We start from the raw sequence: 15,361 nt of genomic DNA, 5'->3' as shown, positions 1-15,361 counted from the left end.
TGCAGTTGAAGTGAAGGAAGGGAAACTAGAAAAGATGTGCAGAGTTGTGGGCACCCAGCCAGTATTTATACTGAACAGAGAGGAAGTGTGAGATTAGAACTTGTCCAACCAAATGTCTCTAACCATTTTAAAATTCTTAGGAATATGTTTAAAACAATGTGTTCTGATTTAATAAACTGGGATGTGTCATGCTAATTTTATATGAAAAAAAATGTTGTTCCCGATAACCCTTCTGTTTTATGATTCTGATGTGAGAATGACAGTAAACATTATGATTCATTTTTATAGGTTCCTCTCTGTCAGCTCTAGATGGTGGAGTCCGGCTGTCAGGAGGAGAGAGTCACTGTGATGGCCAGGTGGAGGTTCACTACAACAGCACCTGGGGGAGACTCCTCCAGCACTCCTGGGGCTACAGAGAGGCCTCTGTGGTCTGCAGACAGCTGGGCTGTGGCTCTGTGATGCAAATATCCAACTCCTCTGTGTATGAGACAGGGGACAGTGCTGTGTGTCTGACAGGTATTCAGTGCTCTGTAGTACAAGTCTATAACTCCTCTCTGTATGGGACAGTGACAGTGCTGTGTGTCTGACAGGTATTCAGTGCTCTGGGGATGAGTCCCACCTGGTAAACTGCAGTTCTCCACATACAGTCAGCTGCAACACTGGACAGGATGTTGCCCTGATCTGCTCAGGTAGGAACCACTCAAAGTAATTTTTGATTTTTAACATATACATATTGTAGGACATAAAACACAAACACTAAAATTCAAAACATATAATAACAGGACCTGGAAACAAGTTAAAATATTGTAAGAAGTGATATTTGTACCTTCTTAAAGACTTAAGCCCATTAATTTGAACAGGTAAAAAGCTGGGATAAATGTTTCCTGAAATTTGAGTATGACTGTAGAAGAGATTCCATATGTTGTTCAATCGAATCATCCCATTCTGTAGAGATGCCGTGTTTAGTCATCAGGTTAATCCACTCCTGACCACAGATGTGAAACCTGTACTTCTAATTCAGTAAGAGCTCCTTTCTTGCAGTTGTGAGCAACAGAGATAAAAACTATATCTATATAGTTTATCTATATAGAATATCTGCATGACAAGTCAAAAGATTAGTTAAAACAGCTGGGAATGATGAAATCCTACAGCTTAAGGAAACAAAAATTGTATGTATTTCTTTTTTGAAAATGAATGATTGGTGGGCAATATCAGAATGTATGGATATAGATGCACTTCCTTCATCATGAGCAGAGTATTAAAAGGAACTGCTTTATTAGGTCCATAAAAACACTCTTCTTAGTTGTACTAATGATTAGTAATGTCTTATATTGATTGAGCTGGGTTTCAGTGGATATCACAAGAAAATAAGTATTAAAATATTCCGATTTCTAACAACTCTATTGAAGATAGAGTATCATGTTGTCACAGAATCCAAGTGCAATTTATGGCTGGAAGGATTACGGCTGGTTCAGAGCTTGAATTGAAGCTAATATCTTGGTTATAAAGCCTGAATCATCAGATTTCTTGTATGTCTTACTGTGTACAGTCACACGAAAGAAATATGCATAACACATTTCATTTGTCTTTCTTCAGAATTATTTTTTTTCATGTTGAGGCACTCTGAGAAAGATGAAAATATAAGCCTTTTCCTATGAGTCTACTACCTTAGATAGACACTTGAGACAGATTGAACAAATATCCAAAAAATGTCTGCGTATATTATATGGAGACATAACCTGGAATGTTTTTTCACTTTCCCCAAAAAATAAAACAATTTTTTTAAATACTGAACTAGTCTGTGCTGGAGAGGCTATATATAGCATTTAAGCAGTAAAAAAGAAGACTTCTTACTAACTGATTACTCGCTGATAAGAATCTGATTGATCTTCACTTGACTGACAGGCTGACAATGAAAAGTAAAAGTAAGCTTGGCTTTTGCTAAGAATTTCCCTGAACATCTATAATAGGTCCCTAAGCCTGGTGAATGGTCAGACTTCACTGAATGACAGCTTTTTATACCTATCTGTTTGGATTTTCTATAGGCGGTATAATTATAGGCTAAAAATCTATAGTTTTTCCCTAGTTATAGAAAACTTTTTTTTATTATTTCTATAATATGAAATCCTCTATAATGCATAACCAGGCTAACCAGAGAATCACCCTGCATCCTTAATGAACAGAATATCATTAATATGATGCCTGAAAGAGAATGAAAACCTTTTATTTTAAATCTCCTTCACCAACTAGGGGAGAATGTATTTAGCCTGAGGACCGGACAATGAAGGAAATCAGACTTTTCTTAAATTACAAGTCTGAGATCCCTCTTAAACAAGGTTCACATTATTTAACTAGAATGTGAACTCCAATTCTTCTCGTCTCTTCTTTCTTTTATATTATATATTAATATATTATGCTTATATTTTATCCTGTGAATTTCGACTGATGACTCTAATGAGGAGGTAAACCAAAGATTCCCTTTGTTCCTCTGTGCTTACGAGTTCTGCAGCTGAGTAAACTACTATTTTTTTAGACTCCTAACGTTTTTATATTCAACGATAGCTTGAATGGCACCACACCACCTGTAATGATATATGTCTCTATATGACTGGGTATTGTCTCTCCTAGCCCAGCGGTTCCTCAGGCTGGTTGGGGCAGGTAGTGACTGTGCTGGGAGGCTGGAGGTTTATCACAATGGCTCCTGGGGGACAGTCTGTGATGACTCCTGGGACCTGGCAGACTCTCAGGTGGTGTGCAGACAGCTCCAGTGTGGGATGACCCTCAGTGCCCCAGTGCCGGTCTCCTTCAGCCAGGGAACTGGACCTATCTGGCTGGACGAGGTGGGCTGTCTCGGGAATGAGTCGTCTTTATGGGAGTGTCCTTCAGCAGGGTGGGGACGGCATGACTGTGGACACAAGGAGGATGTGAGAATCCTGTGTTCAAGTAAGTGGGCTAAATAATCCAGAATCTTAAATTCCACATTGGAATTGGATATGGTTTGCGTCTGGAGTGCTTAAATATATCTTGTTGAGGAAAAGACTGAACTAGATGCAGAATTAATTTAAAAATAAATATTTATATACTGATGGAAAAAAGAAATGCAACATTTTCTGGAATACATATACTATAGTTATAATTTATGTACAAGCAATACAGCTTCTGCAGTGAGGCATTGCAACTTGCCAATCACACAAAAACCCGTTAGGTGCTGTTTTACCCAACGAGGTCCAGGCGGAACAAAGGCCTTAATTCAAAGGTTAGGTCACTGCATGAAAAAGGCCACACTTAGTCAGTTTTCTGTGCATTTCATAATGCCTCATATGTCACCAAAAGCAAGGAAGAGGGCCATTGGCATGCTGCAGGCAGGCATGTCATATGCCGGCTTTGCTAGACACTATGGAGTAAGCCACTCCACTGTGTCCCAGCTGCAGAGAAGGTTTCAACAGACTGGCAGGACAGATGACCATCCCAGATCTGGTCACCCTCGAGTGACCACACCAGTGCAGAACCGACACATCAGACTGGTCCATCTGAGAGATCGTTTCAGATCTGCCACCCGTAATGCTGCTGAAACTGTTGGCAGACACAATGCCCTGTAAGAGGACACGGGGAAGGGTCATCTCTAACAGGTACTTCCGAAACGAAACGCTGAAAATGCTAGAGATGGACCTTAGCGAGATGGCGGACAAAAAGAATCAGCTGACCAGCAGATGGAAAGGGTCTACCTTAAGAGACAACGAGACACAGCTGAGACGCATCAGGAACCGGGATATAAGTGGCCCGGAGGCAGTGAACAGGGCGGAAGCCGGGAAGGTGAATGCGTTTTGGAGGAAAAGAGTGGAAAGAGGTGCTTGTTACGGATCGGGCTAAGGAACAACGAACGACTGCAAGGAGAAAGGTTTATGATTTTGGATTACGGACACTGGTTTAGGATACATCGCGGATTGTCTTTATTACGGACTTTTGGAACTCGGAACGAATCAGGACTAAGGGAACGGATAACGGACTGTGTTGGAAGACACGCCACGGATCTGAGGACAGTAAAGTGTGGTGTAAGTACTACCTTCGTTTACATAAACTATCCCCCGGAGACACCACAGCCCACATCAGTGACAGGAGAGTGAGGCTCCATGCTGCTGGCCTTAGAGCAAGGTGACCTGTCAGAGACCCTCTGCTCACACCTCCTAGACGTCACACCCGACTGGCTTTGGCGATGGACTTGTCAGCAGTGGCATCAGGTCCTCTTCACAGATGAGTCACACTTCAGCCTTTTCAACGCAGATGGGAGAGCCAGAGTATGGAGGAGGAGGTGTTGTGTTTCTTTTTTCCATCAATATATTTATGATACATCTGCACATATTGACATCCCAGTGAAAATAAAAGAGATAAAGAAACTCTGGCACTGAAGGTAAATATATTAATCTCAGTCCTCCAGTAAAATCTAGGTGCCAGGTCTCATGGCTCAGTCACTTAGTTGTGCTGCTGCTGAATAGGCAAGCTGATCAGAAAGTTGCTGACATTTTGGATCCAATTATTTTAATTAAGACTCAAAGACTTAATGGAACATTTAATCCTACTGACACATCTCTCAGACAAAGCTTTGTGTATTACACTGTCCAGATTCTGAAATGAACAGACCACATACTCCTGTCACCTTCATGTCAACTGTGTGATTGTACAGCTGTCCTTGTTTCATTATGTGAGTCAGTTATTACTGCATTAGTAAAGGAAATGAGACTGGTAACTGTTCACATTTTTTGTATTCCGCCTCTAACCAGTTCAGAATGAAACTCTGGGCTCTCTTATTAGGGTTTGTTTCCATTGACTTTCCCTGCTGTCTTGCCAGATCACACTCTGATGAGGCTGTCTGCAGGCTGTTCAGGACAGGCAGAGGTTTACTACAATGGCACCTGGGGCAGCATCTGTGCCAACAGTATGACAGACATCACAGCTGCAGTGATCTGTAAACAGCTGGGCTGTGGAGACAAGGGCACCGTCAGAGAGACAAACTCCAGGCTGAGCCCAGATCCCAAATGGCTGGACTTTGTCTCCTGTCGCAAACACGACTCCACCCTGTGGCAGTGTCCCTCCTCCCCCTGGGGTCAGAATGAGTGTGAAGACAGGGAAGTGGCTGAGATCACCTGCTCAGGTACAGACTGGAGAGTGATGCTTTTTCGAGCAGTTCTTAAATTATTTTCACATGTTTAGGGCAAGGACTTTAAACAGAATTCTTGTCAATATATATATAAACAAGTAAAATTAAATAAAAATAAATGTTACACCTTATTTTCATCAAGTTTCATTCTTATATGATTATTAAACTACGAAGGTCCTGGAAAAGAAGCTGACAGAAGCACTCCAGTCCCTCAGCAAGAGCAGCCTCAGCAGTACTGCCCAGGTGAGTCCAGTGAGCAAAACAGTCGGGCACACTCCAGCCCTGAGCTGAGGAACAGTAACTGTACTGTTCTCTTCTAGATTCACTCAATATCTCACTGATCTCTTTGGGAGTCAGAGTCATTAAGCAACAGCAACATTCTCTTCTACAGTCGCTCGGTAACCTCATTGCCCTCTTCTAGAGTCACTAAGCTGAGGACACTCCGTAAACTCATTGCTCTCTTCTACAGTAACTGAGCTGAGGGCACTCGGAAACCTTGATTCTCTCTTTCAGTGTCACTATTCTGAGGACACTCAGTAACCTCTCTGTTCTCTCTCAGTCCCACTGGCTCTGCGACTGGCTGGAGGCACAAACTGCTCTGGTCGGGTGGAGCTGTGGTATGAGGGCTCCTGGGGGACAGTTTGTGATGACTCCTGGGACCTGCAGGATGCCCAGGTGGTCTGCAGACAGCTGGGCTGTGGGGACGCAGTGAGCGCAGCAATAGAGGCCTCATTTAGACCAGGGAGCGGCACCATCTGGCTGGATGAGGTGAACTGCACAGGCAGTGAGCTTCACCTGTGGGACTGCTGTCACTCTGGACTGAATCAGAGCAACTGTCAGCACAAGGAAGATGCAGGTGTTACCTGTACAGGTGAGATTGGAGGGATAGAGGATTTTCAATACATTACAAATTTGAATTCATATCTCTGCATGACTTTCTTGTTCTGTCATTGTCATTGCTTTAAATTAATCACCATTATAAACAGGGGTACCAATCAGATCCTGCTGAGCTATATACAGTAACCAGATATAATTAATTCCCTGACAATCTAGTCTTCTAGTCTACATTTTGCTCTGTCTCTGACCCCCATTCATAAGCACTTTTGTCCTCTTGGACAAATGTGAAAGCGTTTCTGTTTGGACAGACAGTCAGACCATGTGTTTGTTTGCTCTAAAACAAGCTTTTTTTTCTTCCAAGGTTTGCCAGTTACAAAAGCTAATCTAACAGCAACAACAGGTAAATAACAAGGCTTTCCTGTCCCAAATCACCTCTTTTCTCCAATCCTGGGTTTTCAAAACTGGTCTGGTGGAGGAGGTGGGTTGACCTTCTGTTGTTTTTTGCTGACATAACAAAACAGGGACCCTGGAAAACTCTTAACAGATAGTAAGAGACGTCTGATCTAAGCTTTGAGGATTTGTATTCAACCAACACTACATCTCCCCTTCTGAGTTCTTCTCCTTTCCTGGCTTTTCCAGTTGTCACTAAATCACCCAGACAGCCAAAGCAGGAGGCAGGAGGCTGGACTGTCCCGGCTGTGGTCTTCTTCCTGCAGGGAGCTCTGGTCTTTGTGCTTTTGGTCCTGCTAGTTGGGCAGCTGATACAGAACAGGAGACTGCGTAAAGGTAAGAAGTGAGTCCAATTGGGAAAACCCTGAGCAGAGCTTTGTGTTTATTACAGTGATAAGATCATGCAGGAGGTCATGTATGTGCAATCTGGAGTTATAAAATCCATTTATTTGCAACTGTATATCCTGATAATTAATCTTAATGAGAAATAATCTATTCACATTGAATTTCAAATTATACATCGACCTTACAAGGTGAGAGATTCTTCCCAGGTGAAGTCAGGAAATCAGAGCTTCCAGACTGGGTGTCCAAACCTGTGTTATTCAGAATTCAGCTCTCATCATTTCACAATCAGGCAGTGAGATGTGTGCTGGCCTTCACAGAGCTCTTACCTGACAATAAACAATAAACAATGGTCCAGGGATTGCAGTCTAGTGAGATGATAGGCCAAGGATTTGAGTTTTGCATTTCTGAAAAACTGAGCTTCTTCTCCTTGTCCTGTGTGCTGGGAGTATTATAATCCCTGAAAAGTGATGCCATGTGTGGGGGAGAAGGGCATAAGAAGATGTACAGTGTACGTTGTGTATTGTACACTAGCCCCGGTAATTCAACGTGAGGTTCTTCAACAGTCCACTTCATTCTGTACAAGTGATTGTTGTTCTGGTGTGACAATTCTGTGCTCTCTTAAGGATCCACTTGGTCCCACTTGTCATTTTAGATATTTGACAGACACTTCTGAGTGGTCACTCTTTTCACATTGAAATGACCTTCACCTTATTGCATCAGGAGACTGCTGCTGGTTTCTAGTTTGCCCCTTTTTCTGGAATGGCATGATTATGAATTGCATTGCTTTGTTGTTTTCACATTCTATGTGGATGTAATCAAAGATCCGAGGTTCAACTCTGAGAAGTAATCAACCTCAATTATCCACAGAAGTTTCACTCATGGAGTTAACCTGAGTGATTTGTGTTCCTTTAATGTATTCCTTTCTGCACTACATACAGATGCAGCCATTCAAAATGGGTGGGGTATTTCGCGGTATACCCCGGTGGGCGTGTAGCAGTATCACGCAGTATCACGGGGTACATCGTGTCTTTTGACGTCATGCCAGAAAGTATCCGGCATCACCTTGTAAAACCGCCAGGAGGAGCCAATAAAACTTAACCTCTCATGTACAGCATTTGAGCTTTTAAATTTAAACTGTGTATTAAAGCATGTTAATCATCAGTCATTAAAATGTTGGTATATTTTATGAAAGCAAGATTGCTCAGTTGGACAAAAGTACACAACCTACCTTTATCAGAAATATTTATGCATCAAAGCCTTTACCGAAGATATTACAAATAGTATTAATAATGAATGACTTTGGACAAGCTGTAAACTCAAAGTATAATTTCTTTAGCACATTTGTACAAGCACTTGGAATCTGTCCAAGCCCTACTTTGTCAGGCATTTTCTTTTACTGCAACGGACATAAAAACTCCCTTGCTTTTAACAGGGCGTTAAAGCTTTTCTGCTAATATAATATGGAATCGCGTATCTAAAGAAATTAATAACGATATGATTATATTCGTGTACTGCGAGAGGGCTGTGTAGGGCTGTTTTGCCTTTCTCTTCATGTGAGCCCATTCTCTTCCCTAGTAGCCCACTGGTCTACATGCCTGATTACTAACCTGCAGGTTGTGTGTTTAAATCCAGCTGGCGCTGTGACTTTTCTTTTAACAAACATTTTTTCGAAAAAATAGAATAGCAATATTATGGACAATCAATTGACGTTTATATTTCTAAATTTCACAACATGATCGAATCTAAGTCATTTTTGATAACAATGAATAGTCACCTTCTTACCTTCTGACAACGGTCCCTGCTTCTGCTTCCTGCTTCTATTGTGTGTGTGTGTGGGGGGGGGGGGATCCCTTCAGATCTCCCTTCAGATTTAAAAGGTTATTAATCATATCTTCGGTGTCGCATCTTACCAGTGCAGCTGATCTTTTGCTGCCTGGGTCAACTATCACAAAGCTTTAGAGAACCTAACATTTCTATTATCAACAAATTGTAAATTTGTAATAGAATAAATTTTTATAGAGAAATGGAGGCTGTACAGTATGCGTTACAATATAAACATTTATATTGATTTAAATCGCGTTTTGATTTAAATCGCAAACGCGTGTTTAATTATATGTGTTTTTTTTAATCATAATCAGAGACATTTTCATAGTTGGAAATTATGAAACGCTCTGTTAAAAGCAAGGGAGTTTTTGTGTCCGTTACAGTAAAAGAAAATGCCTGACAGAGTAGGGCTTGGACAGATTCCAAGTGCATTTTTGCAAGTTACGTTGCATTGTGCATTGTGCTGCTGTAATACAGTTTAAAATAATTAAAAGTCTAAACAGTATTAGCTTTATTTATGGGTTGCAATTTAAAAAAAGTCAAAAACCGCACTCAAAATGCAATTTAGAGCTTTCTGGCAAGAGGAGACACCCCAAATTAATAATGTAACATGCCACTGTTTGTGCATGAACAAGGTTATACTGCTATTTCCTTAGATACGCGATTAAAAAAATTTACATTGGCATTATTTACTTTTAACTTGAGTGTATGGAGGAGTGTCAGCTGTCAATGAGAGCAGGTAGAGAGCAATGGAGGCTATATGCATTACAATATAAACATTTACTGTCAACCTTTAAATCAACAATTGATTTAAAGATGATCTGTCAAAGCGCAATGAAACCTATTACTCGATTCTTATGGATTCCCAGTCCCGCCAGGGATTAAAAAATAACATGGAATTGCGTATCTAAAGAAATAACAGTATACAGTAACTATGTTCATGCACAAACAAAAGCATGTTACATTATTAATTTGGGGGTCTCCTCTTGCCAGAAAGCGCTAAATTGCATTTTGCCTCAACACTCCATACTCAACAACGATAATTCACAAACAGCCAGAACATGTAACTCCACATTCCCAAATAGACCTCATTTCTCCGCCCCTTATGAAAAACCAACATCCCTCCCCTGTTCTCTCTCTCTGCTGGTGTTTGTAATCGTTTTTATTTTTAAATAAATTTTAGCAAAGTCATGTATTTTAAAAATCTTAAGATTTCTTTATTTATGTCTTTATTTAGTGGTTTCATTAGTGACAAAGGCTAAACTTTCTTGGAAAAATGTATTTTATGTAAACCATGTTTGCTATTAATTCATTTAGGGCTAGAATATGTTCATTGTCTTCCAATGAAAGAAGGTTTCCTTTCACCGTAGTCGAGTTGACATTAGAAGCTTGCCACGCCCGGACTGTTACACCAACGCATTAGCATGTTAAAGCGATTTCATTCAGGAGCCTAGCTTTTTTAACTAGTAAGTACTGTACTTCCTTGGTTTTGGAGGGGGGGGAGGTGTCTTTCGCTGGAATTCTCGCCTCCTTCTACTTTGAAAATACCTGTGAAACCGGTTTAATTCGTCACAGCCAGCACTCCCGCTGGCCGCCCACGTGTTATGCTCTTCGTTAATGTCTAAGCCGGAACACCTCATTATATCTCATTTTGTATTTCTTAAAAAAAAATTGGTTGCCCAGCCTAACAGTATTGTTGTTATTGTTTTTATCCTGTAAAGCGCTTTGAGGAGCCAGCTTTAAAGGCGCCATATACAGAGAGGACAGAGAGGTGAACATTATTACGCAGAAGACAAAGATAGTGATTTACGTTGCATTGTGCATTGTGCTGCTGTAATACAGTTTTAAATAATTAAAAGTCTAAACAGTATCAGCTTTATTTATGGGTTTTAAATAAAGGCGATTTAAACGTGATGTAAATCAATATAAATGTTTATATTGTAACGCCTAGGTGACTTTGTTATTAAAATGACTTAAATTCGACTGTGTTGTGATATTTAGAAATATAAATTTGTTTGGTGTGAGTGAGTTTTTATTTAATCTCTGACCCAGGAAAATGTTTCATTTTTTCAAAGAAATGTTTGTTAAAAAAAGAGTAATGGCGCCAGCAGGATTTGATCACAGACCATGTGATATGGGAGTCAGGAACCCAACCCACAGCACTACCAGCAAGGTCACATGCAGAATGCTGAAAAAGTACTAAAGAAACATTATCAACAGACAATGTACAGCACATACAATCTTGTGTTGCGGTACATTAATATAATTATATTCCATATATATTCGATATCCGATTCCATATTATATTCCCTTTTAATCAAATTCTAAAAGTATGCTTGTTGACTCCGGTATCACGTTAGTTAAAGACTTTGAAGCTTAAAATGTTTAGGGAGAAATGGAATACTGGTGTGTATTTTTTACCGAGACCAGCCATATACTATATGTTTATGTTCCAAAATTAATATCGTTTATGGCCTTCACATGCGTTACAGTATGCTCCTATTCTGTTTATGCTCAGCTACTAAGATTTCCCTTCAGTGGTTAAATTCCATATAAATATTCAATCCTAAAACGGGCACAGTAAAGACATTTACTGTAAATCTTTCTATGACCGACCAACAGACCCCAAGTGCCCCTGTCGGTCAACCAATCACGTACCGTGGTATTTTGCGTCATCGCGCGTCACAATGCGCGACGCCGTAGCCAATTACCTTCCTTATTGTACACTAGCCTCGGTGCTTCAACGTGAGGTTCTTCAACAGTCCACTTCATTCTGTACAAGTGACTGTTGTTCTGGTGTGACAATTCTGTGTTCTCTTAAGGATCCACTTGGTCCCACTTGTCATTTTAGGTATTTGACAGACACTTCTGAGTGGTCACTCGTTTTTCACATTGAAATGACCTTCACCTTATTGCATCAGGAGACTGCTGCTGGTTTCTAGTTTGCCCCTTTTTCTGGAATGGCATGATTATAAATTGCATTGCTTTGTTGTTTTCACATTCACATTGTTTTCACATTCTATTTGGATGTAATCAAAGATCCAAGGTTCAACTCTGAGAAGTAATCAACCTTAATTATCCACAGAAGTATCACTCATGAAGTTAACCTGAGTGATTTGTGTTCCTTTAATGTATTCATTTCTGCACTACATATGCACTATATAAGATATACAAATTAGAATTTCAAGAAGCAGTAACGGTCTGCCGTCTTCCGAAATGAAAAAAAGGAACTTATCCTTGAAAGATATGACAAATAATTTGTATTAAACTCAACATGTTGAGTTGGATATTTGCTATTAAACAATAAAAAATGGTTTTGTCTCCCTTCTGATAAAAAATACCCATACAAAATATAATATTAATAATAAAAATATGTTTTAAACTTTTTCTTAAGATATGCAGCAATGTGTCTGCTTGTCTGTTCTTTTCCAAAGCTTTAGCTGAAGCAAAGGTCAAGCCCATGAATGAAGCTCTCTACCAGGAAATTGACTTCACACTGACTGCAGAGGGAGCCCTCAGGAGAGGTGAGTGGACACACTCTTGTACAGGAGGCAAGAGAACATCCCTCTCCGCACTCAGTACTACAGTCTCAACACGTGAAGAAATGTGTGTGCACAGGTTGTCATTACTGACTCTGTGGACCAATTATTATAAGATAAGATCTTGTATTAGAACTTTGTCCTTTCGCATACCCCAACTTGCTCTCCACAAGACACACATAGACAGGGAGAGAAGCTTGGGATCAGAGCACAGGGTCAGCCATTTATATGGCACCCCTGGAGCAGTTGGGGTTAAGGGCCTTGCTCAGGGACCATGGGATTCAACCGACAACCTTCCAGCCACAGGTGCAGATCCTTAGCCACAGAGCCACCACACCGCCTTCACAGCAGCTGGAGAAAAATCTTCCCTATTTTAATAACTGGATGTGAATTTCTTGATTATCAGTGGATGCACAGCACTATTATGCAACACATTTGAATATCACACCTCATAGCAACAGTGAATTTAGTCTTAGGGGAACAGTGCATGAGGAAAGATAAAGACTTATCATTGTTTAATTGAATAGAAATAATTCAGTGCAGCATTCATCCTGTCACTTTTTAAAAGCACAAACTCTGAGTTAGTGTTCACACCCTGGTTTTTCCCCAGTGGGAAAAGACATTAGATACAGTGAGGCTGCTATCTGACTGCAGGTATCTCTGCTCTGTCTTTCTTTTCACAGGGAGATTCCTCTCTGATGAGGTGCCCTCTGAATACGACGATTTGGAGGACAGTAAGGGAGACCCAGACCCAGGTAAACATAGCCCCCTTGCACATGTGTTTCTATCAACACCCTTAGAAGAAAACAAGTTTGTTGTTCGAAATCTCGGTAAATCAATTTGACAATGCAAAAGGCTCAGTGATGTCTTTGTAACATGCTTGTTATGTCACAGCAGTGGTAGTGTGATGTTGTTGGGTACATTAATGCCACCTTCAATAGTAAGTTCATTTTTGCAGTCATTTTCACTTGATCACTTTTTAAATATTTCTTTTCACTTAGTGTTATAACAAATCCTAAGTCAAAGTCATAATCCCACTTTCAACCCCAATGTCATAATTCTTTAAAATTGCAGTACACGATATGGGTCACTCATGGCTTTGTGAGTCTTATATCACCGAATCATATACTTGTCATACAGGGATGATGTGTCCCCATCAGTACAGTGGCACTAAGCATCAATCAGTCCATTTCACAGAAACTAAATAACTACTCATGAAAAAGTGTCACACACAGTTAAAATAACAAAAATGATTCCATTCCATCTTATATGTGTTTAATATAGTCTAAAACATTTTCATTTGTATGAAATCAAACTGAAACGTTGCCACTCTGTGGTGAACATAAGATACATATTTCCCCAGATCCTCCTCATTTGTATCTTCGTAGACACAATTCCACAGACACAAACAATTATACAGCCACACATACAATTGATGACGACTTGCATTCATATGTGGCAAGACTGTACTAAATGTGTTACACTTTTTTGCATATAAGTAATGATATTAAAATATTTTTAGTCTGAATAATGGACAGTTTATCTACAAACCTTTTTTTCTTGGTTTCCTACAACCTATTAAGATATAGTGGGGAACAGATAGCTGTATCTACTAAAGAGTAAACTTTTCATTTTAGAGGATGAAATAGTTTGACGTAGTTAGGAGTAATTAAAGGGATTAAAATATAGAATCTAACCACATGCACAAGTAGTAAGAAGCAGAAGAAGAAAATGTGTTTAATGAAATTAATTTACTAGGTGAAACACATACTGTAAGTAATTGATCTCTTGTTCCCAGGAAAACTCCTCTGTGATGAGCTGCAGTCTGAATATGATGATGTGGAGAACAATGAGAATGATCCCATCTCAGGTGAGGGCTGTGGAAGCCAGGGGAGCTCACAGTGGGTGTGGGAGGTTCAGCAGGTCTTCAGATAGTTCACAGGGAACCATTCCAAAGTCAACAAGACCCAGGACCAGACCTTAACTGTGGTTCAACTGTCAGGGGGTCTTCAGGGTTTAATCCCAGCACATTGAGAAAGAGGGTTTCTTACAGTGGGTCTGACTCAGTCTCTGGAGTCCCATCTGGAATCCCTGCTGAGAAACATTACATTTCTGAATAAACATATATTATTCTATTAGTGTATCCTATTCATATATTCTGTTTTCTATAGAGTTTATAACAGAAGTTTGGAAGAAAGATTTTATCCTAATCTCACTTCCTGTTCTTCTAAATTTAAATGTACCTATCTGGATGTTTTCACAATTAAACAATTACACAAATACAGCAGGGAATACCTGAGCATTTGAAAACCCTGGTAGGCATGTGTAACAATACTTATACTCATCTGAAATAGGGGATTAAACACAACAAATGTGTCATCATGGATAAAGTCAGCTCTCTGAAGAGTGCATATGAGGTTATTCACCAACCTCCCCTCAGAAGTGCCAGATTCTAATAGTCTATTATAGGAGGTGTTCCGTAAATTTAATCCCTGACAAGGGAGGATTTACAAAATATTACATGGATGTAAATAAATATGATTTCTACTGGACTTTATGTACAGTACTATAGAAATTACAATATAACATTTTTAGATGTTTTTAAGCTGGACACATGATCTAAGACATACATCTGTTTTTGATGATTTTGTTTCTGTTTCATGGGGGATATGAAAAAATCTGGAGGGCACATATTCTGTATTTTTTAATTTTCTATTCTTGCCCTGACATACTTCTGGGACTTTTTACATTAAGGGCTACTAGGTCTGAAGCAATGTACCCAGATATCAGAAGCTAGTTACTAGTGATTTTTTGGAATAAACTTTTGTATTCCAAAATGTGTACACTCTAAACAAAAGGCGAACATAGCTATAATTTCCTATATATCCTTTCATTAAAGAATTAATAATTATTAAATTCTAGTATTGACTTCTTTCACTTAAATTTTCACATAATGGCAAGAATGCCCATTGCAAGTTTCTCAGTGTTGATTATGCCACATGTATTTTGTCTCTTGACAGATGCTTCACACAATTTATATCTTTTCCACAACCTTGTTTCTTTTTCTAACCAATTTATTTTATTCCACAAGTCACTGCCTCAGCGAACTTTACCACGAGATCAGCAGGCAGATCTAGCCAGTATAAGATAGTATGAGATTACTGTTGGTATTTATCCTGATGAATGAGGCAAATAGTCAAAAAAGAAAATT

The 15,361-nt window shown here is 39.7% G+C and overlaps 1 protein-coding gene across 1 annotated transcript in view; it reads left to right on the top strand.

Moving 5' to 3' along the window:
• The window catches only part of LOC148668515 (antigen WC1.1-like), a 31,922-nt gene that overhangs the window by 15,352 nt on the left and 1,209 nt on the right, over positions 1 to 15,361 (top strand). The window contains exons 4-14 of the mRNA XM_088632412.1: positions 289 to 516; positions 591 to 689; positions 2,629 to 2,943; positions 4,847 to 5,149; positions 5,330 to 5,398; positions 5,715 to 6,026; positions 6,354 to 6,392; positions 6,632 to 6,778; positions 12,046 to 12,135; positions 12,834 to 12,905; positions 13,949 to 14,020. Coding sequence (XP_088488538.1) covers positions 289 to 516; positions 591 to 689; positions 2,629 to 2,943; positions 4,847 to 5,149; positions 5,330 to 5,398; positions 5,715 to 6,026; positions 6,354 to 6,392; positions 6,632 to 6,778; positions 12,046 to 12,135; positions 12,834 to 12,905; positions 13,949 to 14,020 — 1,746 coding nt within the window. The remainder of the gene's footprint in view (positions 1 to 288; positions 517 to 590; positions 690 to 2,628; positions 2,944 to 4,846; positions 5,150 to 5,329; positions 5,399 to 5,714; positions 6,027 to 6,353; positions 6,393 to 6,631; positions 6,779 to 12,045; positions 12,136 to 12,833; positions 12,906 to 13,948; positions 14,021 to 15,361) is intronic.

The sequence above is a fragment of the Lepisosteus platostomus genome, chromosome 5 (genome assembly GCF_059453375.1).
Source record: "Lepisosteus platostomus isolate fLepPlt1 chromosome 5, fLepPlt1.hap1, whole genome shotgun sequence".
Taxonomy (NCBI): Eukaryota; Metazoa; Chordata; class Actinopteri; order Semionotiformes; family Lepisosteidae; genus Lepisosteus; species Lepisosteus platostomus.
This window is presented reverse-complemented; position numbering and strand designations above follow the sequence as displayed.